Below are 26,793 nucleotides of genomic sequence, written 5' to 3' on the forward strand. Positions count from 1 at the left end.
TCACTCACCCGCTCCTCTCCATTTTCACGCTGTCCCCCGGTGTCTCGCCCACCCCCTCGTAATGTTCCCGGCCCCGGCAGATCTGCGTGGAGAAGGCCAGCATGCCTGCGCAGGGTTTGGTGCGCGTGCAGAGCGGCCGCAAGAAGGGCCTGGTGCCCATCGACTGCCTGGAAGAGATATGAGCGAGGCAGGGCCCAGTCGGTGAAAATCGATGATCGACAATGCCTCCATGGGGTGCGTCTCTCCCGACTCGGCCGGTTCCTTAGCGGGAGGCTGGAGAAGAGTGTCTTGAGTTGGCGAGCAGGTGTAAGTGAAAAAACAAATGGCTTGGCTCTGTGGCATAGATGGCCATTCCGACAGCAGAGCTTCTACCGCTTTCAGAGACCCTGCCATGGAACAGCAGCTGTTCGCCACCACCTGCCAATAGTGTTGCAGTGGAAAGTTCTTGGTGGCCACCGAGGAGCCGTCACTGCACAGGCCGGTGGAGAACGAGCAGACGCTGTTTGTTGTTTTTTTTTGTGTTCTGGCAGTGTAAGCGCACGTCTGAATTCATAGCGGGGGAAACGTCCGGGAGCTTGGCACAGCTGGTGGTGCATCGTGTGTGTTGGACATCGGCGCATCATCAGTGTTAGCTGGTGGTGAAACTTCAGCGTTGACCTCTGCTCCGTTGCATATTTTATGGGAACTCTGTGTATTTCTACACAGCGCACTGCAGATTTGCAATAGTGCCCCCCTTCAACAGTAGATGTTCCCTCCACCTTCAAATGTTATTCATTGAATTTCTGACAGACTTTTAAATAAGCTCCGTGTAGTCTCACTGCGGCACATGTCTGAAATGCTCGCAGCAGCTAATACACAACAGGCTCACAACTGTGAGATTAGTGCATTAATTTACTATTGTATTTATTTATTTACCTAGCAATTTATTTTTTTACAGAAAATCCATTATTTTAAATGTAGCATTTATAAAAATGCATATATTATTCAATGCACATACGTTATCGTTTGCGGGATACACTGTTGTAAAAAAAAAAAAAACGTAGAAAGAACTACATGTTTACAAATGTCAAAGTTAAATCGTGCTGTCTGAAAGTGTTTTTGATGGTTTAAAAAATGCAGGTTCCTTTCTGTGGAGATTAGAAATAGTTACTTACAAGCAATTACCGTAAATGAAGGAAAATGCAAACATTTGGCTAATGACTAGAGTGGCTGTTTAGATGTGCATGCTCGCATTGATGCGTGTGTATAATTGTATACATTTATATACAATGTGTCTTTGCAAATATTTGAGAATAGGAAGGGGGTAAACATTCATGACTCCACCTCAAGTTATTTATAATAATTATACCTAACATCACCCTTTGGAGTTAAATCATGCATTATCTTGTTCCCCTCGTATAAATGTTTGCTTTTAAAATGAGAATAACATCACATGGGATGTTTAATCTTTGTCAAAACGAGGGACAACCCCGCATGATGTTAACATTGAACTATTTCTGGTGTTACTTTTAGTCTCGCCGAACATTTGATGGCCCTCATTTCTGCTCTGTAAAGATGGGTTCTCCTTACATCAGCCATCTTATACATTTTATTTCTCAAACCCCAGGGCTGAAGTGAAGACAACGATGTATACTAATGCTTTTTAGGAATGTCGTTATTGGTGGTCAGGCTGAGACCTTGAAATAAGACCGCACCTGAAAACCTCGTGTAATCATGGGTGGCACCCCACATTTAAAGTGAGGGACTCGTGCTAGCTCAAGTACTGTGACAAGATGTTAATTACCTTGCCCGATATACAGGAGGTCGTGGATTCCATCCTGACCCTGACGCCTGTACATTTGGAGTTTGCACGTTCTCTCCATGATCGTGTGGATCTTTATCCGGGACTTCCGGTTGTTCCCTCCACATATATAATGAACATCATGCGTTTAGAGTATTTGGCTGCTTTACATTTCAACGTGATAAGCCACTTCGTTGAGCTATATAGCTTCTGAAAAGGAGCTATATAGCTCAGTGGGCCTTACTTGGTAAAATAAAATGGTTAGTTTGAAAATCGTTTAGTTTAAAGCACGTTAAAGAGGTGGTTTTTAGTACCCTTGGCCACTCACCCATGTTAACATCAGACAAGTAGTTGTATTAGGACCTTTTTTTGTCAGTATCAAGTACGTATGGTTACTGTATACTTGATTCCTTGCAAAATATATTTATTTGATGTTGTGTGGTGGGGTAAAGTGTGGCTACTCCAGCCTCTTCCCAGAGGTATGGGCAGCGTGGAAGAATAGGCCAAAAACCCAATCGAAAGGCTGTCAGCAGTGGCGTTCGCAAGATAAATAAATGCGGGGCTCCACCTCTGTCTTCACCTTACCGCAGTTGGAATCTCATTGCCACCAATTTCAAAGCCACCCGCTTATCCGGGATGGAGGCACGGGACGCCATCGTCCCTCACTTGTAAGGCGATGGACCAGACGCTTCCCGGAAAGCTCTCTCCCGAGTGTGCTAAGCAGGGATGGGGGGTTGAAACGGAACATAGCAATGTCCACAGCTTGCTGGGCTTAGAGTGGGGGTGGCGCGGGTGTGGTGGTGGTGGTTGTTGGTGGCGATGGGGTTCACGGGGCATTTTTTGCCGTAGCGGTTAGCGCTACGAACCTGACGACCCGGCCAACACCAGTGACGATTATCTAAACCGGTCCCGGGCCTCCCCTAGGTCGACTCAGCCACCAATGAGTACCTGGTGCGATGTGTAGTAAACGTCGCCACCGGGGAGACAAAGGCGGACGGGCGTGGTGTGTTGGCCTACCCACCCCCTCGTGTGCCGTGCCGGCCTTCATAGGTGCTGCTCGCTAACAGCACTTTTACAAAGCCGCAGTTCAAGAAATGACCGCATTCACGACGTGAGAGGGATTTCATGTTTCTCTCCTTCTCGTCAGGCACGTGTTTAGACCAAATACTGTACATGAACTACACTGAGCATTTTTGTAGTACTTTACATATATAGATGCACTACTACTGTATATACACTACCACCGTTACGCGTGCACACACACATACATGTATCTTACGTGTGATATTTGAGAGAGGAGGGAGGCACTTTCCAATACCGTTTTAGCAAACGGCTGTCAGCCCCAACACGCGTCCTGTCATTTGATGTTTCACTTGAGTGAGAATTTATATCTGTGTAAGTCCACTTGTGGTGAAGCCAACGTACTGCCGAAAATAGCGACGGCGTTCGTACGTTTATGCAACTTTGAGCACAGGATTAAAAATAAACTGAACACGAAGAGTGCAAACCAGACTTCAGGGATGAATCCCGCCCACCAAATCGACAGCGACGGCCGTCTTGAAGGCTCCCCGTGACTTTGCCACGTCGGCTCCCGGAAATCCCACCGTGACTCGCGTTTGTCACAGGGCCATCATCGGTTTCTGTGGCCATCAAAAACATTTTAGCTGTGCTCCCGGGCGACAGCGTGTCCGCTGATGGACGTAAATCGCCCTCTCCCGTCTCGCCTGGGCCCTCACTCGGCTCTACCTTTTGATCTTCGGCCACCGATGACAAGCGCGTGTGTGTGTGTAGGGGGGGAGGTTATTTCCCCTCCCTCAAGTGCATTGTCTAGGACCGGCTGGGTAAACTTAAACCGCATCGCCTGTCCCGCACTATTTATGTCTAGAGAACGGCCACAAAAAGAGCCCCCCCCCCCCAAAAAACCCATTTTTTTCAGGAGCTTTTATTTTTGCGATTTTTTATTCTGACGGAGCGAGCCGTTTTTTTCCATAATTTTTTTGTTTGTTCCGTGTCGCAGCGGGAGCCCTCTCGCATCTCTGCAGCGGCAACCTCGTGGGGGGGTGGCGGTGGTGGGGTGGTGGTGGGGGTTTATTTCGGCGTTTTGTGTGATCGCTCCAGTCGCCGAGCTTGAACGCGACACACTGCGAACGACGCCTGAAGGAACAAAAAAAAGCAATCGACACAAAAAAAAACCACCCCCCACTGGTGATGAAATTGCAGCCATGGGAAGAGCTCACGGTCACCGGGGGACGAGCAAAGGTCACAACAAAGCAATGAGACGCGCGTGCGAGGTGAATCGCAGCCGCTAACAGAGTCGGCGTTGCCAACACGGAGTTTACTCGCGTTTAAAGCGAAAGTTAAGGCAGGATGGCGAGGTAATTGGAAAATAATGGTTAAGTTAAACGGGGAGTGCAAAAAAACACAAAGTCGTTGAAGGTGAAAAATGAAATCTTTCAACTGGAAGTAGTTTCGGTCAAGAGCCCGAATGGTTTCAGGCATCGGAAGTGTACCGCACAAGTTGATTGCACAAGCAGCGAGGACAGGGCCGTGGATCGCCACATCGCTCACAGGACGCGGAAAATAATAGTCGTGGAGTCAAAGTGTCTCCCTGCTGCTTCATTGAGATCCTGAGTAGCCCTCAGTTCGCTGAGTGGCTTCGAACAAGCAGTGGATAATTTTACATTCTCACGGAAGTAGTCTCACAATATTATGAGACCCATTTTGGTGAAACATTCACTTAATATACATATTTTTTAGATAGATAGATATATAGTGTATTTAATAAATCAATAATACGTACTGTGATTCCGTATAACGATAGTAATTTAAACATAGGATATTAAACAACGGTGATAATGACAATGTCTTACAATTGTAAAACTTAACACTGAACTACTATGGAATTGTTTTTTATTCACTAGTGCAGGGAGAATGATTGGCGATTATGATTCTAGAAGTTGTCAAAGAGCAAATAATCTGACTTGCAATGTCATCGTTAAGCATGATTCCGTTCATGGAGGCGTCTTTTCTTTACACCAAAGGTATTAAATGGGCAAAATTAACTCCAGTAATGTAACACTGCTTGTGAACATAGTCTTGTTGAAGCTTTGTAATGGCTTCATAAATGTGATATTAATAGATTTTACACATGAAAACAGTAATTTAATAACTGACAAAACCAGTATGAATGTCATAAGTACAACCAATGACTAATTAGAAATGCGTCATTGGCTTAGCTTTGCGAATTTAATCGTAATAAATGTTTCAATAAAACATCAATGCCAACTTCAATGATCACCTTCAATAGATCAATATCAATAAAATTCTGACAATTACCAACTCATGAAATAAAATACGCTATTTTGCTTACGAAAATAGAACTTGCCCTATGGATGGTGCACACAGTTGCCTGTGCAATAATTTTTTTTAATTTAACTTTTTTTTTAACACAAAGGAGGAATGCTCTTTAGAGAAGCTGCTTTATAAAAGTGATCGTTTGGAGCTATTCCCCACTAGGCAGAAGGTACGATGTGTGTGTGCAAATTTCCGTCTGTCAATAGGTCGGTCATGCAGAGGTAAACTTCATAATAATAAAAACAACCAAGTGAATTATATATGCCGTTTCACATGTTCCCAGCACTTGAAGAACAACAACACCCTGTACGCTGTCCCTGCGAGAACCATTTGTGTACGAAGCTTTGGATGTTTGCACTCTGATGTGTTTTCTGTGATGCTCCGGAGCATGATGCTGCGATGCACGATGCGCCGATAAGGCTATATCTGGCACATGCATTGAGAAGCGTATACATTTGCCAGCGCCAGGCAGTGAGTGACCTGTTCGATGATGAGGTCACATTTTGACCCATCCATAAAGAATGTCTTTAAAAAAGCCATTAAAAATATAAAACCGGTCTTTACCCCTCCCCCATCAAATCCTGCATTTTCTCCTTCCATTCACTGAAAAATATCAAGAAATTATTACCACCGCTCTCATCTAAACATAACTGGTATTACTCTTTGGTTCTATTGGGTAAAGTAACGTAGGTACCCAATAGAACCAAAGAGTATGGATCCTTGCAGTCACGAAAGCTTTAAATCTAGAATAACTGGTATTTTTAAACGTACACGTGGTAGGGCATGACATTCTGCCTATCACTTTGTATTTCAAATCATGTAATATCACTGTACTGGCATTTAATGATTTTTTTTATATATATGGACTTGGTAATTGCATTTCATACAGAATCTGGAACCGTTCCACATTTAAATATAAATGTATACACACGGTATATAATCCTTATCAGTAATTATATTGCCTTGCAGCAGTCTTGTCCAGAACTGACCCATCCTGTCCACGGTTCAGCACAGACACAGGGACTTTTATACCCAGCAAAGATTTAGCAAAGTGCAACTCAGTTATTGTGGATAACTCTCCACATTTGGACCATGAGATTATATGTGACTTTCACATCTGCACAAGATAACAAATGGCACGTTTGTTTGGCAGTGTTCTCGTAGACTTTGAAGAGTGGCCTAATGTTGAATTCTAAGCCCTGAACCCTGAATATAAAGGCTGGCGCGTGCTGGTGTGATGATCACAGAGCCCTCTGGCCTACTGCGGACATCCCCAAATCCTCACGTAATACTCCGCTTTTCATTCGATGTATTTACTGAGTTGGGGAAGGGGGGGGGGGAGCACAGTGGTGGGAGGTTGTCTCCTTTTTTCTGGTAGAGACACATAGTCTAACTTTTTCACTTCTCAAGCCAAGTGTTCAGGACAAGCTTTGGGAGTGCTCCGTTTAATAATTGTGTATTTCGCACCGCGAGTTGTTACGTAAAAATCTAGAACACTGGTCTCCTGCCGCCACCACCCCCACCCATTACCGTTCTGCTGCCGCCACCGCCTCCGCGTTTTGGTGTCGTGTTGTTCACACCGTCGGCGATAAATGTGGCAAAGTGTGCGCATGGGTCACAGAGAAGGTCGCGACATTACGCGAGGATGTGAAATATGCGTTCGGCTACAACACTTTGCAATTTACGAATGCGCAGCAAATAACGCGACACCACAGCGGCCCCGTGGGGATATTGAAAACCGAATGCGCTTACAACGTGGTTGTATGATGTGTTAAAAAATAAAATAAGACATTAAGGCAGTGCATTGGCAGTGCTGAAAACGCCCAGGTTGAAAAAATCTCACCATCATCAACATTAGCCCTGTCAAATAACAATTAATTGTAAGGCAGTGGTAATGATGAGTGTCGTGAGTTTTTGTTCTCTAATCATCTATTGGTCTAAAACTCAGTCGCATTGCACAAATATGATCGACTTCAGGCCCTATCATCTAAATCCATTCAATATTTTTATTTATTCATCTTGACTCCTCCATTCATATAGAATGGAATTGTCAGGATAAATGAAATTTAAATTAAGTTGGAAAGTGGCTTTGAATAACACAGGGCCACATTGCCCGTTTTCACTGGGCTAATTTCATGAAGAGGACACTTGCACCGTTGAACTTCACAGGCAGTGATACCAGTCGTCTCTGCGGTTAGCTTTGAGACAACCCGGGGCCACGGGACTTCCCGGTAGCTATGCTTTAGCACTGTGTGACACGCATGGTTGTCGTACCTCAGAGGCATCCGCCATTCATTTGAACATCAGTGGCCCCCACTGGAAGAGGGGAGGGGGGGTCCAGAAGCCATGAGAACTACCACTGTAGTTTACAGCTGGTTTACAGTTAATGTTTCATTGCTAAAAGGAAATTTTAAAACGAATCTGTCGGAAGGCCGTGGTGAGGAATTGATGTCGCTTCTTAAATCCATGTGGAGTTTAACCTGGTCCATCCAGCCGCCTTGCTCCTATGCAAACGCTACAATGGATTACTGTGATAAAGAGCAGCGGAGAACGTGGGAAGGTTAACGATTCTAGGGACCTTACATGTATCTTGCAATTATCTGGAACTGAATTGTCGATGCGTGTGATGTTGCAGTGAACTGAAACAGAAAAGGAACACAAAAAAATAAACTTGGTAATGAATGTGTGTTTCTATGTGTTGTACGTATGTTTGTATTATGTATTAATGCACACATACACAATGGGGAGCGGTAGTGCTGCAGTTAGCACGCTGCTCTACGAACCCGACGACCTGAGTTCGATTCCCGCTCATGGCCAATACCAGTGACGATTATTTAAACTGATCTTGGGCCTCCCCCAGGTCGCCTCAGCCTCAAATGAGTACCCGGTACGGTGTGTAAACATCACCACTCGAGAGACAAAGGCGGTCGGGTGTGGTGCTGGCCAACCACCACCTCATGTGCCGTACCGGCCTTCATAGGTGCTCGCGAACAGCCCTTGCCCCAACAGTCTGTTAAGGCTATACGGGGGCTCTGTGTGTGTGTGTGTGCATACATGCACAGTTTATGTAATGCTGTGCAACAGTTGGACTAACATCTATTTAGGCTGCAAAGGCTGTTGGGGGAATTGCCGTGAGTGAAGCCCCGATTGTAGTCATCATCTTGCATGATGGAAATATCTGATTTTTTTCTTAATACACACAATATTATCCTTGACATAATATTATTTCCAATGTAGCAACAACCCTCGGACGTAATTTCAAAACAATTCACTACACGACACCAACGATCATCCTTAAAATTCATACCCCACATAATTGCCCCCCAAATTGCCCTCTCCCAACCCAAGCCTCGTTTCTGGCCAGAGCAAACTAAAAGAGCAACAGGGCCTCTACACAATACCAGATCCAGGTCAGACTCCATTAGTGTTACACGTAATAATGTAAGAGGTGCGACCAGAAAAGTTAACCCCTAATAATTTTTGAAAATAATTTTTATAGCTCCCCTTGCAAATGATCATACATTATTGGGTTTAGAGCTTCCTCTGCCTTCCCGTAGTTCATTAATGTAACGACCAGTGTTGGTGCCCAGCCGTCTGAACGCACACCTTCTTCCACTCTGCATCCCTCCACCCAGTACCAATTCCTTGCCCATCGCTGAGCAAACTCTACGATTTACTCATTTCATCTCCACAAAGTCAGCCACTTCTACCAAACACGACCATTCAACCGTACGTGCTATCGCAATCTCTGCAGCGAGTCGTTTGATTTGAAATGGGTCTGAACCGCGCACGCCGACCTGTAAATGCTAACTCTAAAGTGGCCAGCTTGTGAAAGGAGTTTGAGCAATCTGAAAATCCTGTCGAGTGTAGGTTATCACAGGGGTTCACAATGACTCCGGGTGCAGGTTAAGGATGCTTATGTGTATTGCATCAGTGGGGGTCACCGTCTCATTTGCGGAACCCTGGCAGGGCACGCGTCCCTGCTAGGCTTTTCAGTAACAATGTCTTTTATTGCCACTTACGACTTCTGATCGTGAACCAGAGGTGACGTATCAAGCCCCCTCCAATAACTCCACGTGCAATGTTCATGCACGTGCGCGCGTGCGTGTGTGTGCGTGTGTGTGCGTGTGTGTGTGTGCGTGTGTGTGTGCGGGTGTGTGTGCGCGTGTGTGTGTGCGCGTGTGTGTGCGCGTGTGTGTGCGTGTGTGTGTGCGTGTGTGCGTGTGTGTGTGCGTGTGTGTGCGTGTGTATGTGTGTGTATGTGTGTGTGTATGTGTGTGGGGAGCGGTAGTGTAGCGGTTAGCGCGCTGCGCTATGAACCTGGCGACCCGGGTTCGATTCCCGCTCACGGCCAACACCAGTGACGATTATCTGAACCGGTCCCAGGCCTCCCCTAGGTCGATTCAGCCTCAAATGAGTACCTGGTGCGGTGTGTAAACATTGCCACTAGGGAGACAAAGGCGGTCGGGCGTGGTGCTGGCCACCCACCCCCTCGTGTACCGTTCTGGCCTTCATAGGTGCTCGCTAACAGCACTTGCCCCTACAGTCTGTTAAGGCTATATGGGGGATCTTTGTCTTTGTATGTGTGTGTCCGTCGTACTTATGACCGGCTCCAGTTTAACAGCAGAGGTCTCACTCCGAATCAGTCGAGCGGCAATATCTTTTCATCGGTTGCGTAACGCTGTGTGGAAGCTACCTGGTCTGTCGCTCCGCACTAAGCTTCAGGTCTTCTCGGCCACGGTCATTCCCTCCCTTCTCTACGCTTGCGAAACGTGGACCCCCCTAATGGAACATCTTCGCCGGTTACATAGATTTAGGCTGGCCTTTCTACGATCCATCCTGGGTTTAACCAGACTGGATAGTGTGAGGAGCTCACAAATCCTTGAAAGATCTGGGCAAGGTCCCATCGGTGAGCTCCTCCGGCGGGCAAGGCTGCGATGGCTGGGTCAGGTAGCCCGCATGCCCAGCCACCGCATGCCGAAACAGCTTTTGTTCGGCCGGATCGAGGGGGCTAAACGAGCGCGGCACGGGCTAAAGAAGAGATGGAGTGATGTGGTACAGGAGGACGTGGAGCTGAGTGGACTTGCCGATGACTGGTACCAGCGGTGTCAAGATCGGCCTCTGTGGAGGAGGCTCGTGAAGGACGCTACTGGGCAGTTGTAGGGCGGAGGAGCGACGCTCACAACAACGAGCGGAGCGCCGGGTGGCTAAAGCACAGAAGGTTGGCACAGTAGGGGGCACAGGTGATGCATCAGCCAGTCATCTCAGTCAGTCGACCCGTGGCACCTGGGTCTGCCCCGTGACCTCCTGCCAGCGGGCGTTCGACACTCCACGTGGCCTCAAGGTGCACATGTCCTGGCACAAGCGTCGTGGTGACGTCACCGCCACTTAGTGGCGAATGGCGGTTGTTGTTGTTATCCGTCGAGTGAGCTTTTGGAGGCTCTCGCCCAGTCTGTCCTTCATTGTCCTCGCAGGGAGCACTAATTGCTATTTGGCATCGGTTTCCTTCGTTGGGGAAAAGGTGCCTGCTTATGCCCACAGGGATTTCATCTCGAAAAGGGCAAGGTACCCCCCCCCCCATCTGGGGCGCTATGATATAAAACACTGGGATTGACTAATTCCCTACACGTGTGTGCATGGAATGGTAAATGCGAGCTCATTAGCGGGCAGCGCAGACTGGGGGCCTCAATGCCAATGTGCCCCTCTCAGCATCGTGAGTGGCTGTTGGTGGCTGGAGCGAACGATACACCATGGTGGAACCACTCCCTTCCTCGTGCTTGTGGGTACCGCGCGCCTCTGAGGGGGCCCATGTGAAATTGAATAATCAACAGATTACCCAAGATCACACTTTCTTGAGAATAGGGGTTCCCCTTTTTTTTCTGGCAACAAAACAGGCGTTGAGATGTTAAAACACCAAACTGAAACATTTTACAAGGAATCATGTCTGCATTAACCGCAATACTTGTGGTCAGAATGCAAACAAAAAAACATACTCTGATAATATATGTGGCATTGTCTTTCAAACTGATTGGTCCACACCAGAGACAGCTTTCTTTCGAGCCTAGTCTCAAACGGTGTTCGACCAGAGGCGCCCTCTGGTCTAACACACTTTCTTGTTTTGGGTTATAGGGCACTACAAAACAATACTAAAACAAACACAGGAACAGTGGCCGGGATCGTAGCGCAGCTCGGTAGCGACTACACTAACCCCCACCCAACAAGCAACACACTGACACACAAACAAACTAACAACACGCTAACACGCGGCACGCCAACGACACAACATCCATACAAATAACACAAACACTCGAACAAACAACTCGCACTATGAATATGCAAACAACTTACTAACAAAACAACACGCTAACGCCCATCAACGCGTTAACAAAACAGTGCATTATCGCCAAACACTTCACGCCTGCTCTTATTAATGATGGGTCAAAGCATACGATTTTTGGTGCGTGCGCGTGTATGTGTGCAAAAAATATGCCAAACCGACGCTCGCATAGAAATGTGACCAAGCTCGGCTGCTGTTCAGCGTCTCTTTGAACGATGCGTTGGGCCGCTGCTGATGATGCTCCAGACGAGCTGCGGATCTTGCACGCGCCGAGTTGTGCCGAGTCCGGCGGGGGCTCTGCTCACGTGAGAGATTGGATGCGATGGATATTGAGCTGATTGCAACCGTGGACCTGCGCGCACCACTTTTGCGCGCCCCTTCTCTCTCTCTCGCTCTCTCTCTCTCTCTCGAGTCTTTGGCCTCTCGACCTTGCGCTGGCAGTTTATACCTCAAGCATTGCTTGCGCCCCCCCCCCGCCCTTGTCACACAGGTGGGTGGCTATTCCGGTCTCTCTTCTCTGTCCCAGTCCGGCTTACCCCCCCACCCCCACCCCAGGTCCGGATGGGACCAGATGGTGGTCCCCAGATACACGGCGGTCAATGTGTCATCCAATGAAAGTAAACGTGCGCATGATATTAACGGACAACACATTGACTTTGTGGAATTGAGCTCATATTTGGGTTGCCCATTAATCTGCGATGAATCACAACTACTAGCGCAGTGCATATTTGCTTGGTGGGAAGTCAATATTGGATGTCCTAGGTGAACACTGGAACCCTCGCCCCCCACGTGGGAATACAATACAATTTGGATTTATATCGGGTCTAAATGCGAATGCATCTCAAGTGGTCGTACACACGCAGAGTGGGCATGTTTATTTTGCAGAGAGACGTTTTTTTGTCCGTCGTAAGCAGAGGAAAAAGTAATGGTGTTTTTTAGTGTCTGGACGAGAACAGGGGCAAGGGAGTTGATGACACGAATGTCTGGGGAAAATGAAGTTCAAGAATACGGGGACGGCAGAGGAGAATTAGCAGCCTCCCGTTGAGCGAAAGTTTACTGGGGTATTTGACAGAGAGTGTGTGGAGGAGAGTGAAGTGAGAGGGGAGAGGTGGGCAGGGAGCAATCCACGGAGGTTCTTTAAGACAATGAGTGCGACCTTGCAATTGACCAGAGATTATTTTAGGCTTAATGAATGGATCAGGGAATTGAGGTGATGTGTGGGTGATGAATCCAGCAGCCATATTTTTTGGTGCATCTGGAGATGGGAGAATGAGGGATCTGGGAAGGCCGTAGTGCTACGAATAGTTGAGTCGGGTTGTCATGAAGGCATAGACGAGGGTCTAAGCAGCAACTAAATCATTATATGATGCTGTCATTACCTTACGACTTCGTGATTATCTCCCCACGTTGTTGAGATATTTATGGAGAGAATGATCGCTCAGGATCAGTGACAGCTCCAAGGTTTTGCACACACTCTTCCCAGTGTGATGTTAGTAAGAGTTTAAAAGGCGGATGCTCAATCTGGAGTCTTCATTGAGAGTGGACCATTTAGCAATGAGGAGTGCTTCAGTCTTTGGCAACATTTAGCTGAAGAAATCTACACGCATAATTAACGATGAACGTTCGATTTTAGCAAAGGGCCCTTCATCTGTGTGCTATGAAGAAAAGTTACAGCCAGAAACGTCATCTATCATATATTTTTCTCTCCTTTAAGTGCACAGTGTTATTGACAACTGCGTTGTGTTTTGCTTATAATTCGCTTTTTGCGAGTTCAACGTTTTACCGACGATTGCTTGAAGATTAAAATGAAACGTGTAAAATGCCAAAACCATGTAAAAAAAGAGGTGTAGGGTTGTTTGTAAATATTGTCGGCTTGTCGTGTTGTAGGTGGTGCACTTCGGCTGTTTTTTTGGTACATTCCTGTGGTGTCTCTGCCACCTACATGTCTGATACAAATGTATTAATTTAACTGAATAGACGGTCATACATACATACTGTACATGACTACATGATGCTTCACATGTACAGAGTGTGCTGTGGACTATGAAATGATTGATCCTCGCAATCTTTTCCGAACCAAATGGAAATGAATGCAATAGGCGTCACTGCAAAAATAGGTATCTCACAATTGCATTCTCCAAGAAGATTTACGTCACTAAATACCAATTTCATTATCTCACTTTGACGTAAAACAAGAAGAGCCAGTAGACCTTTGTCTATTTTATAATGCTTGTCCCATCTCGTTCATACCTTGCCTCTTGAAATATAACCAGAGTGCGAGGTCGATATGACCTTAATTGCATTCTATAACCTTAGATCCTGTCTCCGGACTCGTATCTCATTGTTTGTTAATAATATTGCCATGTTTACAAAGCAATGCCTGCGTGTCTAGGGTCTGTGAAGTTGAGGGCTTGAAGCCGTAGTCCATGGTAATGGATTATTTTCACCAGGAGCATTTGAGTCTCCAGTGTTTGGAAGTGACCTTACTGTCTGCGGGCCACGACAAGGGTTTAATTGCCGTGTGACCTTGAAGCAAATTTTTGTGGTGATTTTTTTTGTACGGGAGAGCACTCGGATTTACACTCGTAACCATAATGAAACTGCATTGGAAGAAAAAAAACTCTTCCTTAAAAGTGTCACTGAGCCAGCTGAGCCGATGAGGGCACCGTTTGTGAAAGGTATCTGCCACATTTCTTTAGCTGCTCAAATTTACTTTTGTCATATTTGAAAGGCCTTTCTTCAAACTGATCCATTATGTAAAAACGTAAAATTTTCTACTGTTAATTTGCAAAAAATAACAGAAATTAATCCTGATTATAGCGATCAGAAAACGTGTTATGAGTTTAATTGAGTGTAATTCTAGATTTTATTCTAGATTTTAAGTGTTTTAATTGAGTGTAGTTTGTCATAAATTTGTGGTACAATTGTTATAATGCAGTTGCATTCAGATTTACGTTTTATAGAATTGAATTTACAAGGTCCATTCAATCGACTGATCTACATCCCTTGTTCAAGTCTCATTTGAAAATGTATTATAAATGTGGATCAATGGAATTCTTTCATCTTCCACTCCTACAGTACTGGGTATTAGGATGTTTTCAGTGGCATTTTGATATACGTATATATCATTCACGACTGGTTTTTATCGTTCGGTTGAAGGTATACATTTGCTCCTTATTTTTTTCAGGAGCAAAATCTGTCGACTAAAATGTAAAAATAATTCTCTTTTTTCAGCGACTCAAAGAAAGCTGTGATTATTTTTAATCAATCCATTTATTTATTTGTTATATATCCTATTGTATGACCATACAGAAATAGCTATTGATTCCCACATCATGAAAAAGCAGGCCCACAAAATGATGCTGACAGTCATGTAGGCCTACAGAATTAATAAGTACATATAAGGACTAAACACAATTGTCAACAATACCTCCTTCCAAGGACAACAAAAAATACGTTCATATAATAGGTGACATTTCAGACAATAAAGAAGCGCCATCGCCATAAACATCGCCTATTTCTTATATTTCCCTTTACAATTCAATGACAAATGCGTTCAGTATCTGTTGATTGGTGCCTCGTACACCACTGTCTACGTGGTATGACAAAAACAGGTTTAATGTTGCTGAACCCTTACAGGCAGACTTTGGAACACATTCGTTCATTAGTCTTCAACAGAGGACATTTAGGCGCCCCTAAACAGAATCCTGTATGGCTTGTTGACTCGCTCATGTTAAAAGGACCCCTGGGATATCAGGCAAAATGAACTGCCGCACATTTGTACTGGAGGAGCGTGCACGCTCTTTGTCTTACGTAGAGCAGGGTCAACCTTTCCAGTGAGATCAATGTTGGGTTTTTTTTTAAGCTGAGGTAGCTTCGTGTGCAGATGCACGTTATTACCTGTTGAACCCTTACCTTCATTATTCTGACGAGGGAGAGAAAGGTGGTTGGCCGTGGTGCTGGCTACGCCATCTCTCTCAACGATCCGCCTCGCTGACAACGCTTGTCCAGTTTATTAAGAGGCAACACGGGGGGGGGGGGGGGGGGGGTCTTTGTCTTGGTGTATTTGTAAATGGATGTGAGTACATGTGTCTGTGAGTGTGCATGAATCAACCAATATCACTGGCGAATATGTGAACCAGTCCTGGGCCTCCCCTAGGTAAACTCAGCCTTAAATCACTAACTGGGGCGGTGTGTAAACAGCCGCACTGAAGGGACAAGGCGACGAGGTGTGGTGTTGGCCACCCACCTGCCCATGTGCGGTTGGCCTTCATAGGTGCTTGCTAAGAGCAATACAGGGACATTTGTCTTTGTGTGCGTAAATGAGTGTGTGGGTGGGGTGCGGAAGTGTAGTGGTTATCGTGATGTGCTACAGTGAGGGAAAAAAGTATTTGATCCCCTGCTGATTTTGTACGTTTGCCCACTGACAAAGAAATGATCAGTCTATAATTTTAATGATAGGTTTATTCGAACAGTGAGAGACAGAATAACAACAAAAAAAATCCAGAAATATGCATGTCAAAAATGTTATAAATTGATTTTCATTTTAATGAGGGAAAGAAGTATTTGACCCCCTCTCAATCAGAAAAATGTCTGGCTCCCAAGTGTCCTTTATACAGGTAACGAGCTGAGATTAGGAACACACTTTTAAAGGGAGTGCTCCTAATCTCAGCTTGTTACCTGTATAAAAGACACCTGTCCACAGAAGCAATCAATCAATCAGATTCCAAACTCTCCACCATGGCCAAGACCAAAGAGCTCTCCAAGGATGTCAGAGACAAGATTGTAGACCTACACAAGGCTGGAATGGGCTACAAGACCATTGCCAAGCAGCTTGGTGAGAAGGTGACAATAGTTGGTGCGATTATTCGCAAATGGAAGAAACACAAAAGAACTGTCAATCTCCCTCGGCCTGGGGCTCCATACAAGATCGCACCTCGTGGAGTTGCAATGATCATGAGAACGGTGAGGAATCAGCCCAGAACTACACGGGAGGATCTTGTCAATGATCTCAAGGCAGCTGGGACCATAGTCACCAGGAAAACAATTGGTAACACACTACGCTGTGAAGGACTGAAATCCTGCAGCGCCCGCAAGGTCCCCCTGCTCAAGAAAGCACATATACATGCCCGTCTGAAGTTTTCCAATGAACATCTGAATGATTCAGAGGGCAACTGGGTGAAAGTGTTGTGGTCAGATGAGACCAAAATGGAGCTCTTTGGCATCAACTCAACTCGCCGTGTTTGGAGGAGGAGGAATGCTGCCTATGACCCCAAGAACACCATCCCCAACGTCAAACATGGAGGTGGAAACATTATGCTTTGGGGGTGTTTTTCTGCTAAGGGAACAGGACAACTTCACCGCATCAAAGGGACGATGGACGGGGCCATGTACCGTCAAATCTTGGGTGAGAACCTCCAGCCAGGGCATTGAAAATGGGTCGTGGATGGGTATTCCAGCATGACAATGACCCAAAACACACGGCCAAGGCAACAAAGGAGTGGCTCAAGAAAAAGCACATTAAGGTCCTGGAGTGGCCTAGCCAGTTTCCAGACCTTAATCCCATAGAAAATCTGTGGAGGGAGCTGAAGGTTCGAGTTGCCAAACGTCAGCCTCGAAACCTTAATGACTTGGAGAAAATCTGCAAAGAGAAGTGGGACAAAATCCCTCCTGAGATGTGTGCAAACCTGGTGGCCAACTATAATAAACGTCTAACCTCTGTAATTGCCAACAAGGGTTTTGCCACCAAATACTAAGTCATGTTTTGCAGAGGGGTCAAATACTTATTTCACTCATTAAAATGCAAATCAATTTATAAAAATGTTGACATGCGTTTTTCTGGATTATATTGTTCTTATTCTGTCTCTCACTGTTCAAATAAACCTACCATTAAAATGATAGACTGATCATTTCTTTGTCAGTGGGCAAACGTACAAAATCAGCAGGGGATCAAATACTTTTTTCCTCACTGTATGAACCCGGTGACCCGATATCGATTTCCACTGACGGCCAACACCAGTGACGATTATCTGAACCGGTCCTGGGCCTCCCCTAGGTCGACTCAGCCTCAAAATACTACTTGGTGCGATGTGTAAACATCGCCATGAGGGAGACAAAGGCGGCCGGGCGTGGTGTTGGCCACCCACCCCCTCATGTGCCGTTCCGGCCTTCATAGGTGCTCGCTAACAGCACTTGCGCCAACAGTCTGTTAAGACTATATGGTGGATCTTTGTGTGAGCAAGCCACTCCACTATAAACTTTGGGTAAATTTGCGAATAATGAAAAAAATAGGGTCGAGGATAATATTTAATAATTTGTAACAATTATTTTTCACTTATTGATCCAGGAAAAACCACACTGAGTCATACACTTTTTCAGGAGGATCCTGCATTGGCTTTTCATTTCAAGACGTTTTCAGCCAATCAATGTGTTTTTTTTTATAGAAGTGGGAGGAAACCGAAGAACCTGGAGAAAGCCCACGCATGTGAGGGGCAACACTCTATCCCCGTGCAGATGGGCACAGATGGCGATTAGTCCACTTGCTGTACTGCTTTCTTCTCGCTAGACAGGGCATGGCACCTTGTGCAATCTACCAACCATCGCCTCCACAGTGCTGCATTGCAAGCCACGTGCATGGCTACCACCGCCCGGCTATATAATAAGAATTTCCATTTGTCCCAGTGTTCCCGCGGATAGTAGGAGTCACGGGTAATCGGAGAAGGGATAAGAAGACTTCTCGTGTAGTTGCTTTTTGTAAAATTCTACCCCAAACCCAACTACACTAAGGCCAATCTATATGTATATGGCTTTTGCCAATGGGTTTCTGATAGATATAGCCTACATTATTTGTATGCATAATGAAAATGACTTCGAGGCTTTAGGGACATTGGTATTTCAAAGCATCTTGTGCAGTGAATATGCCTCAAGGCACACAGCTATGAATGCAAATTCAAAATGGGATGGTTCCAAAATAAAGGCAGATATCAAAGTGTTAAAGATTTATGAAAATTGACACGTGAAGAAAATGGGACCCACAGGTGAAGCAGTGGAGCTGAGGTGTGGGGATCCAGTGGCAAATCATTCATAAGAACTCACAATACAATTGTGCTGGGTGTCAGAAATTGTGAAATCGCTTGCATTAACTGTTAAGGTGTGACTTCACATATGGCCATTGGGAGGCGCTACATTGCCATGGCTCAAAGTGCCTCATGCTGTAAACAAAATTAATTGATTTATTCCACCTGGAAAATCTTTTGAGATAGAAAATCCTGTTTTGGCGCCGCGGTGGCTAGGAGATGTTAACCCCATCGTCTGGATAAGCAGGAGGTCGTGGGTTCGATCCCCGACCCTGACGCCTGCATATTGGGAGTTTGCATATTCTCCCTGTGGTCGTGTGGATTTTTTGTCTGGGTTCTCCAATTTTTCCATCCACATTTAGAAACACGCGCTTAAGAGTATTTGGCTGCTATACATTTCCACCTGATAAGTCACTTTCGTTGAGCTATCATTTGTTGCCAGGTCGCTTCTGAAAGAAGAGCTATAGAGCTCAGTGGGCCTGACCTGGTAACATTAAAATATAGTAAATGTTTTAGTTTAGTGGACATGGGTGAACCAGGGTGTCAGTTGCCACATACATAACAAACGCGTAATGCCATTTATATACGTTAAATCAATAACTTACGCATTAGGCATTTTTCCAATATCACACCCAGGCAAGCACATACATAAATATATACGTACATGATTACACCCCGCGCATTGCCGGTTCATACAGCAAGTGCTTCCACTGTAACAGTTGAAAATGTTATAAAAGTGTGTGTTTAATTGGAGATTTACATAAACTGGGTTGTGTCACGGAGATTGTTGCATGTCGAAGCAGCGATGTGTCTGAGCGAGAGTGAGCCTGTTTGGGGTTATGCTCTAGGGAGAGTTCCATCGTTACGATTTTGGGACTTGACGAACATAGTTATTGTTATCGTAAAGATAGTTCAATCTTGATTTGAAGCTTTCGTGACTGCAGGAATCCATACTCTTTGGTTATTTCGCAAAAGTCACGTAGGTAGAAGAAAAATTAATAATAGATTACGACGTTTCGATCGCCACACAAGCAACCGTCTTCAGGTGAGAGAGAGCTCTTCAGGTGAGAGAGAGCTCTCTCACCTGAAGACGGTTGCTTGTGTGGCGATCGAAACGTCGTAATCTATTATAAATTTTTCTTCTACCTACGTGACTTTTGCGAAATAACCAAAGAGTATGTAAAGATAGTTGTTGAGTTAATGTCCTTTACCGCAGCATTTACACAATTGACTGTCCTTTACTTTATGGTATAAGAGGCCAAAGATATTCATGATCGATTTTACAAGGCTGCAAGTAATTGCTGGGAATTCTTTGGTAAAACCAATGCGCCACTCCCGGACAAACACGTGCTCTAATTAATGAGGCAATTCATGGCACATAGGGCTTCAATAATTCATTCCATTGTCAAAATGTTAGCACTTAATGTGGGATTTATCCGATGTACCTAATTTACTCCAAAGTAGTCAAACACCCATGGCACAAATTATTTAGCTTCCAAGGACTGTATTGAATGGCGTCTTATAAAACGTGATTGATGCAGGGGTAGAGTAATATGGATTAGTAACTCACAGCCTGAAGTTTGTAATCATAGATTTTGTTCAAGACATGAAAATACATATTTCAAGCCATGACATAAATGTTATATTTTAAATTAAATACGCTTTCAATGCAATACATCAAAAGGCAAGAATTTCACCATCGTTTTGTAAATCTACTTAGAAATAGGGTAACCTGTTTATACACGTGTGTAGCATTAGGGTATTTTTATATACAGAATAAAACACTGTAATTGAACATTTCCCTCAAGTTTGCACTGCTCTGCATATACAAAAAAATCCACCTAAGGAATGTTTTATGCAACTGGCTCTTTGTGTTTAACTCGCGTTCACTTTTTTATCCTCAATAGTTGTATATACTGTATTAATAATTTGTCATAATGGTGAGACGTCGAAGAAAAAAAAACATTATTATTACTCTTTGGTTCTTTCGGTAAAGTCACGTAGGTATAAAATAAAAATAAATCACGACGTTTCGGGCGCAACACAAGCGCCCGTCATCAGGTGGGAAAGCATTGTCTGCTGCTGAGGCTGACTGTTTTAAAAAGGTTTGAAATGGGTGTAGCCCAAGGGTCATAAAGAAGTGGCCCTGGCAAGTGATTGTTTAATTCAACATCAAATTGCCTCACGTGGACCGTGTCTGGAATTGATTCTAGACAAAACATGACGCAAGCGGCATTGTCTCCGCTGACTGAAGCCATGCTTTGATAAAGCATACATATATATTCTTGGTTCTTTCGGTAAAGTCACGTAGAAGGGAAACAATAAAATAATAAAAATATAAAACAATACAATTCTCGCGACGTTTCGACTGCAACACAAGCAATCATCTACGTGACTTTACCGAAAGAACCAAGAATATGAATCCCTGCAGTCACGAAAGCTTTAAATCAAAGCATACAAATGTTTAGTCTGAGAGTATGTATGTTGAACTTCTTTCGCACCGTACGTAGCCAACCGTGCTAATCGAAGGTGCAGGGCAAGGGCAACTAAAACACAACAAGCAGTCCTGAAGAAAAGAGTTTTCAATCTAGATGACGATGATTTAAAAGTACCATAGCTCCCGGTGGCTTCTCAATATCGGAAGGAAGAGCGTTCCAGACGGCTGCAGAAGCGCACAGGGTCGGTGTAAAGAGTTGCTGGGGTGGGCCCTGCACCACCAAATGTCATTTTAGCCCAGGGGCTCACTGCTTAATGGTGATTGTCACTGTTATGGTGGCTCCCCCAGGCAATTGTTCTACAAGCCTCCCCGCCTCCCTTCCCGTACAGAGCTGGAGCCGGGCCAGTTCGATGTGCGCCGTGTTTATGGCTGTGGATACCTCATGCTATTTTTAGTTTCCGTTCTAATTCTTTAAAACCTCAAACCTTCCTGAGTAATCTTTGCAAGGGCAACCTTCTGGCCAAAGCTTGCACGTCACAGTGACCGCCCGAGTGGATGATGCGTGAAGCAGCATCCATGCCAGACATCTCAAATCGCCGAATCCCACAGCGTAGATTAATATTGACAGTTGGAAATTAATACAGGACGTGTAACAATTCATATTTCTTTCCCTCAGAATTGTCAGACATGAAGCTAAAATGTGAAATATTGTACGATTTTTCTTCATATTTCTAACCTTGTAGAAGCAGGCTGTTGTAGATGGTGTGGACAACATGGGGAGTCATGAAAACACAATTTTGTATCCGTGTTTAATGTTCTTGTTCGTGCCATAGTAAAGATTTCTTCAATAATTAAAGTACTTTTCAAACTGACGAATATCGCACAAGCATTATGAGTTCCCTTAAAGTTATGTTGATATTTTTTTTTTATACCCTGTAATTCCAAAACAATGGAGCAAAAGAGAACAATGGAAAAAAACAGGATACACTTCTGCGGGTATCGGGTAGTTCTGTTACGCTTAAATTAAACTTAGAAATAAATAAATTGCATTTTCCATTCAACATTAACTGTTAAACAATATACCGTACTTCAAGACAGTCATGGGTAGTGCGGTGTTGTACAAGCTATCTAGAGTTCACATAGGTGCTCTTATAATGATAAATAAGTGTTAATGAAGGTAACATTCTACGTAAGTAGAATAATTTATCTAAATGGTTCGAGAGGTGCACGGTAGGGCAGTGGTAACACTTTGGACGACACAGCAAGAAGGTCCTGGGTTCCATTCCTGACTCAAGCAGCTTTATCTGTAAAGTTTGCATATTCTCCCAACTGATCTGCATGAGTTTTCTCCAGACTCCTTCCATAGCAAAAATAAACCCCCGATATAAATGATATTGCCCAAAAATTCCAATGGTGAAAAAGTACCTGAAAATTACGCAATTGAGATTACAAATAATATTGCCTCAAGTGAAAACGTTGCTGTCTCAATAACTCTCGTGGCTAAACAAATGTAGTCGTAAAAAATATACATCATATCAGGAAATTAAGTTGATGTCTCATGTTATTGAGTATTTTCTTACTTATTCTGAGATGGGAACATGGCTGCTGGCCCAAAGCATTCAGAAAATGTGTCCACCGCATCCGCCAGGCTCCCAGATTACCAAGTCGTTACCTCACTGGATCAAACTTCCTATAACCCCAGGCTCCCAGATTACCAAGCCGTTACCTCGCTGGATCAAACTTCCTATAACCCCAGGCTCCCAGATACCAAGTCGTTACCTCGCTGGATCAAACTGCCTATAACCCCAGGCTCCCAGATACCAAGTCGTTACCTCGCTGGATCAAACTGCCTATAACCCCAGGCTCCCAGATTACCAAGTCGTTACCTCGCTGGATCAAACTTCCTATAACCCCAGGCTCCCAGATACCAAGTCGTTACCTCGCTGGATCAAACTGCCTATAACCCCAGGCTCCCAGATTATCAAGTCCTTTCCTCACTTGATCAAACTGGCCATCATTTATTTTTGCACATAAACACATGAGCTATGTTTCATCACCGTGAAAACACATGCAATATTACATTTTGCTTCTTCCGTTGACCATTCATGCAGAGAAACGGCCTTGACAATGTTCTCCCAATGTTTTTGTTTTACCAAAGGTCAATCACTTCAAATAATTGACGGTCCTAAGATAAAGCCCATCATTACAAAGCCATTGCACCTTCACATGAGCATCTGAACTTTCCACTGTTCAATCTCAAAATCTATTTTCGTGTATATATTACACAATTTGTTGATCCACTTTTGGACGAAGGCCTCCCTCACATTTTCTTTTCATGGATGTTGTTTTGATTATACTTCACCGTGCCGGTCAGCGTGAATTGGTGAAAAGGAGGGTCCAGAAGCAGTTCTGATGCATCACCTGCTGCTCGTGTTAGCTGTGGCCGGTAATTGAACTCGGATTGCTGGGTTCGTAACACAGCGAGCTGACCACTGCTTCACCGCACAATTTTCCACTGTGCCCCTCGTCACTATACAAACCCACAGACATCTTCATATTGTGGCCTCTAAAATAATTTCAGTAAATGTCATAGTTTTGGCACCCTCTCCAACACAGAATTGGCAAAACACACACGTGTTCAAACATTTACGATCTACACAAGGGGATTTCTGTGGACTGTGAATTAGAACATATTTCAACTGAATGTCTTCTTTGAGGATATTGCAATCACACTGATACATCTGTAGGTGTTATGAACACATGATCTGATATATGTGCATTTCCCGTGGTCCCATTGCATATTATTTCATCACAGTATTTTGAGTTAAAAGGTTATTCAATGGTTTATCCGTGAACATTGAGGATCTTACAGATTGTCATACATACTAAAGTAGTTTACAAAATGAATATATTAAATAATTTCTCATTGCACCCCAAATGGTGAGCTTTTATGGGAAAGGTAAAATATCTGAACTTGAGTGTTCTGATAGGACGTTATAACATTTTCTATCGGTCCATTAATCTCTCCTCCATTAAAATTACATGACTTAACATTTTACAAATGTTAAAATGGTTTGAGATAAATATTTAATTTCAAAACTAGAGTGAAACTACTTTCCAGTGATCAAACGTGCACATGGGCTTTGCGAGTTATTTTCCAGGTTCATCCCGGAGATAAGGGGAGACACCAGGCTCATTAAACAACGGACACAGCTGTATAGAAGGTATTGATGTCTTTATGAAAGTACATTACGTATATTTGTACATGGGTTCAGTAATGGTGCAGGATTAAAATTATGTAATATGCAGATACATACATGGATGATACATATACAGTAACGTGAGCGCGCAGCGGTAAAGCAGCTAGCCCTTCCCGGGCCTTCAAGTCTACGCAACCTGTTGAATGTTGAGTGAACGATCGAATGGCTCATCGAAGTTAATTAACACGGGCACTGTTTTCTTATCATAACAATAAAAAAAATGCTTAGTTGAATTAAATCAGGCACTTCAGATTACACGTGATTGCATACAACCCTTGGCTTACATTTTTGTTTAACAAAAGCAGAAGGGGTATTAGTTAAAATAATAATCAGAAATTACATAATATGAGGCTATTTCATTGGTAAAAAAAAGTGATTCAGGACACAGTTGTTTAATTTGATATTTGGAATTGCACAATGGGCGGCAGCTTACTGCCTCTGTGGGAACAAAGATTCGTGGCCATCCGGTGTGGCACGATGCCTCCATGGATGCCAGGGAGAAACGCTGGATACAGAGGACAGGGTGTTGTCTACCACTGACTCTCATCCAAATGGACTTGTTCCTCGTGCTTCCAAGTAGAGTTCAACCAAAGCCAATCACCGTGGAAGAATCTCCCCTTTCTATCCCAAACCGGGTACACGCATTAAGCATTGCATTATTATAACATCATTTTTGCATGGCTTGTGAATATAGGCGTTGGGCCCATAGGGAGTTTGGAGAGATCTCGCGGTGGTGTCCTAACATGCAGTATGCTTGCCCAATGTCCACTTTCAAAAGGTATGAGCTACAATCGCTAAATCCTACCACATGATAATAAAACAAGAAGAAGCTATATTGAGACTCTCACTGTGTTCCGGAGCCGTGCTCTTAGTGACACACCATGCGGAGAGACACACCGCAACCAAGACCCAACTTGTACTGGCTTTATACCTTAATACTACCTGGTTGTCTCAAACTCTGGCTTTAAATCTTGAAAGTCTGGCATTCGATGTGAGTAAACCGCGCTATCTTTAAAATCTATGGCTCTCTGCATCAGCACTAATAAACCATCACATCTTATCCCCCTTCTCTTTGTTCGAAAACCTTCACAATCCAATGTAAAATCTTTCCCAGTTCACTACAAAAGACACACATGGGTGACCTGACAACTGGAGAAACCCAGTGAACCCCACCGTAGTCCAAAATCACAGTGCACACACGCACACACACAGACGTGCTATTCCAACATCACATACGCACACCTTATCCCAACATCAATCAAACAGCCTCTCAGCTCATCACTACACGCACATTATCCTGTGTCACACACATACCTTAGCTCCCACACGACGCACATGCCTGCCACAGTCCGATATTACACAAAACGTACTCGGTGCACCTATCGCCAATTACATATGCTTTCCATGTTTCCGGCAAACCCGCCATATCTACAGCATTAATTCGTCCTTCCACCAGACACGATGTGTGGCACGTAAGGCATTTTTGGCATGATTTCCCGTGGAGAGAGAGAGAGAGAGCACTGGGTGTTCCTGGTAGGTTCGTGTTTTCACGAGAACGTTAAAAAAAATATTGAGACTGTACCAGAACAGAGCACTGACAACGTTGAGTGCGGTTATACGGCTATATGGCAGTTTTGGAAATCTCGGCTTCTTAGCGCGCATTAGTAATAACAATTACAATAAAACATCGATAATACGGTCAAATGTGTGGCGTAACCACGAGGTATGCGGGCGCAAAATGGAGTTTCTCAGGTTACTCGACTTTGTGCGTGACCCACTTTTGAATGTGCTTGGTGTGTGAACACCCTCTGCCGGTGTGCGCTGTGTACATGTATCCGCAGGTCAGCACATATACCTGAGTGCACATGGCCGAACGTGTTTGCATGAGTACAAGGGCGCGCGTGCGTGCGTGCGTGCGCGCTGCATAGCGTAACGCACCTCTGCCCGGAACGAGCATCTAGGTGCGTGTATGCGTACTAAGTGTACGTGCCCATATGCGAGGCCCTAGTTTACAGCAGATGTGTAATATCCTGCATACGCTATGCCTTCATGTGTTGGATACAAGTAAGCAGACTAGTAAACTCGAATACACTTAATAAGCAAGGTTATTATGCAGGAGTAGTTAGCACGTGCACATTCCATGCTGGAGGGCGCGGGTGGGAATAGGTAGGAGGTGGGGGTGGAGGGAGGGAGGGAGGGATGGAGGACGTGGGAGGAGGAGGCGCCCTTAGCGCTTTTGGGAGGTGAGCAACACTTTCGAGACGAAGTTGACAATCGCGGCGGCCGGCTGCTCGGGGTCGAGCTCGGCGAAGAGGTGGCAAAGATTGTCGGTGGACGAGCCGGGCTTGCGGGCCACAAAGCCAAACACCCTGGGGGTTGACGCACACACAACACACGCACACACAACACACACACACACAACACACGCACACACACAACACACACAACACACACACACACAACACACGCACACACAACACACACAACACACACACAACACACGCACACACACAACACACGCAACACACACAACACACACAACACACACA

At 44.7% G+C, this 26,793-nt stretch overlaps 2 protein-coding genes across 12 annotated transcripts in view; one reads left to right on the forward strand and one right to left on the reverse strand.

The window, feature by feature from the left end:
- Positions 1-7,820, forward strand: part of LOC116938083 (SH3 and cysteine-rich domain-containing protein-like) — a 40,718-nt gene extending 32,898 nt beyond the window's left edge. For all 5 annotated transcript variants that reach the window (XM_032945268.2, XM_032945277.2, XM_032945260.2 and 2 more), the window contains one exon: positions 81-7,820. In XM_032945268.2, coding sequence (XP_032801159.2) covers positions 81-182 — 102 coding nt within the window. In that variant the 3' untranslated portion in view covers positions 183-7,820. The remainder of the gene's footprint in view (positions 1-80) is intronic.
- Positions 7,821-24,202: 16,382 nt separating this feature from the next.
- Positions 24,203-26,793, reverse strand: part of LOC116938011 (tensin-3-like) — a 141,426-nt gene continuing 138,835 nt past the window's right edge. For all 7 annotated transcript variants that reach the window (XM_032945227.2, XM_032945234.2, XM_032945222.2 and 4 more), the window contains one exon: positions 24,203-26,613. In XM_032945227.2, coding sequence (XP_032801118.1) covers positions 26,472-26,613 — 142 coding nt within the window. In that variant the 3' untranslated portion in view covers positions 24,203-26,471. The remainder of the gene's footprint in view (positions 26,614-26,793) is intronic.

The sequence above is a fragment of the Petromyzon marinus genome, chromosome 4, assembly GCF_048934315.1.
Source record: "Petromyzon marinus isolate PM22_M1 ecotype Great Lakes invasive population chromosome 4, UKy_Petmar_22M1.pri1.0, whole genome shotgun sequence".
Lineage (NCBI taxonomy): Eukaryota > Metazoa > Chordata > Hyperoartia > Petromyzontiformes > Petromyzontidae > Petromyzon > Petromyzon marinus.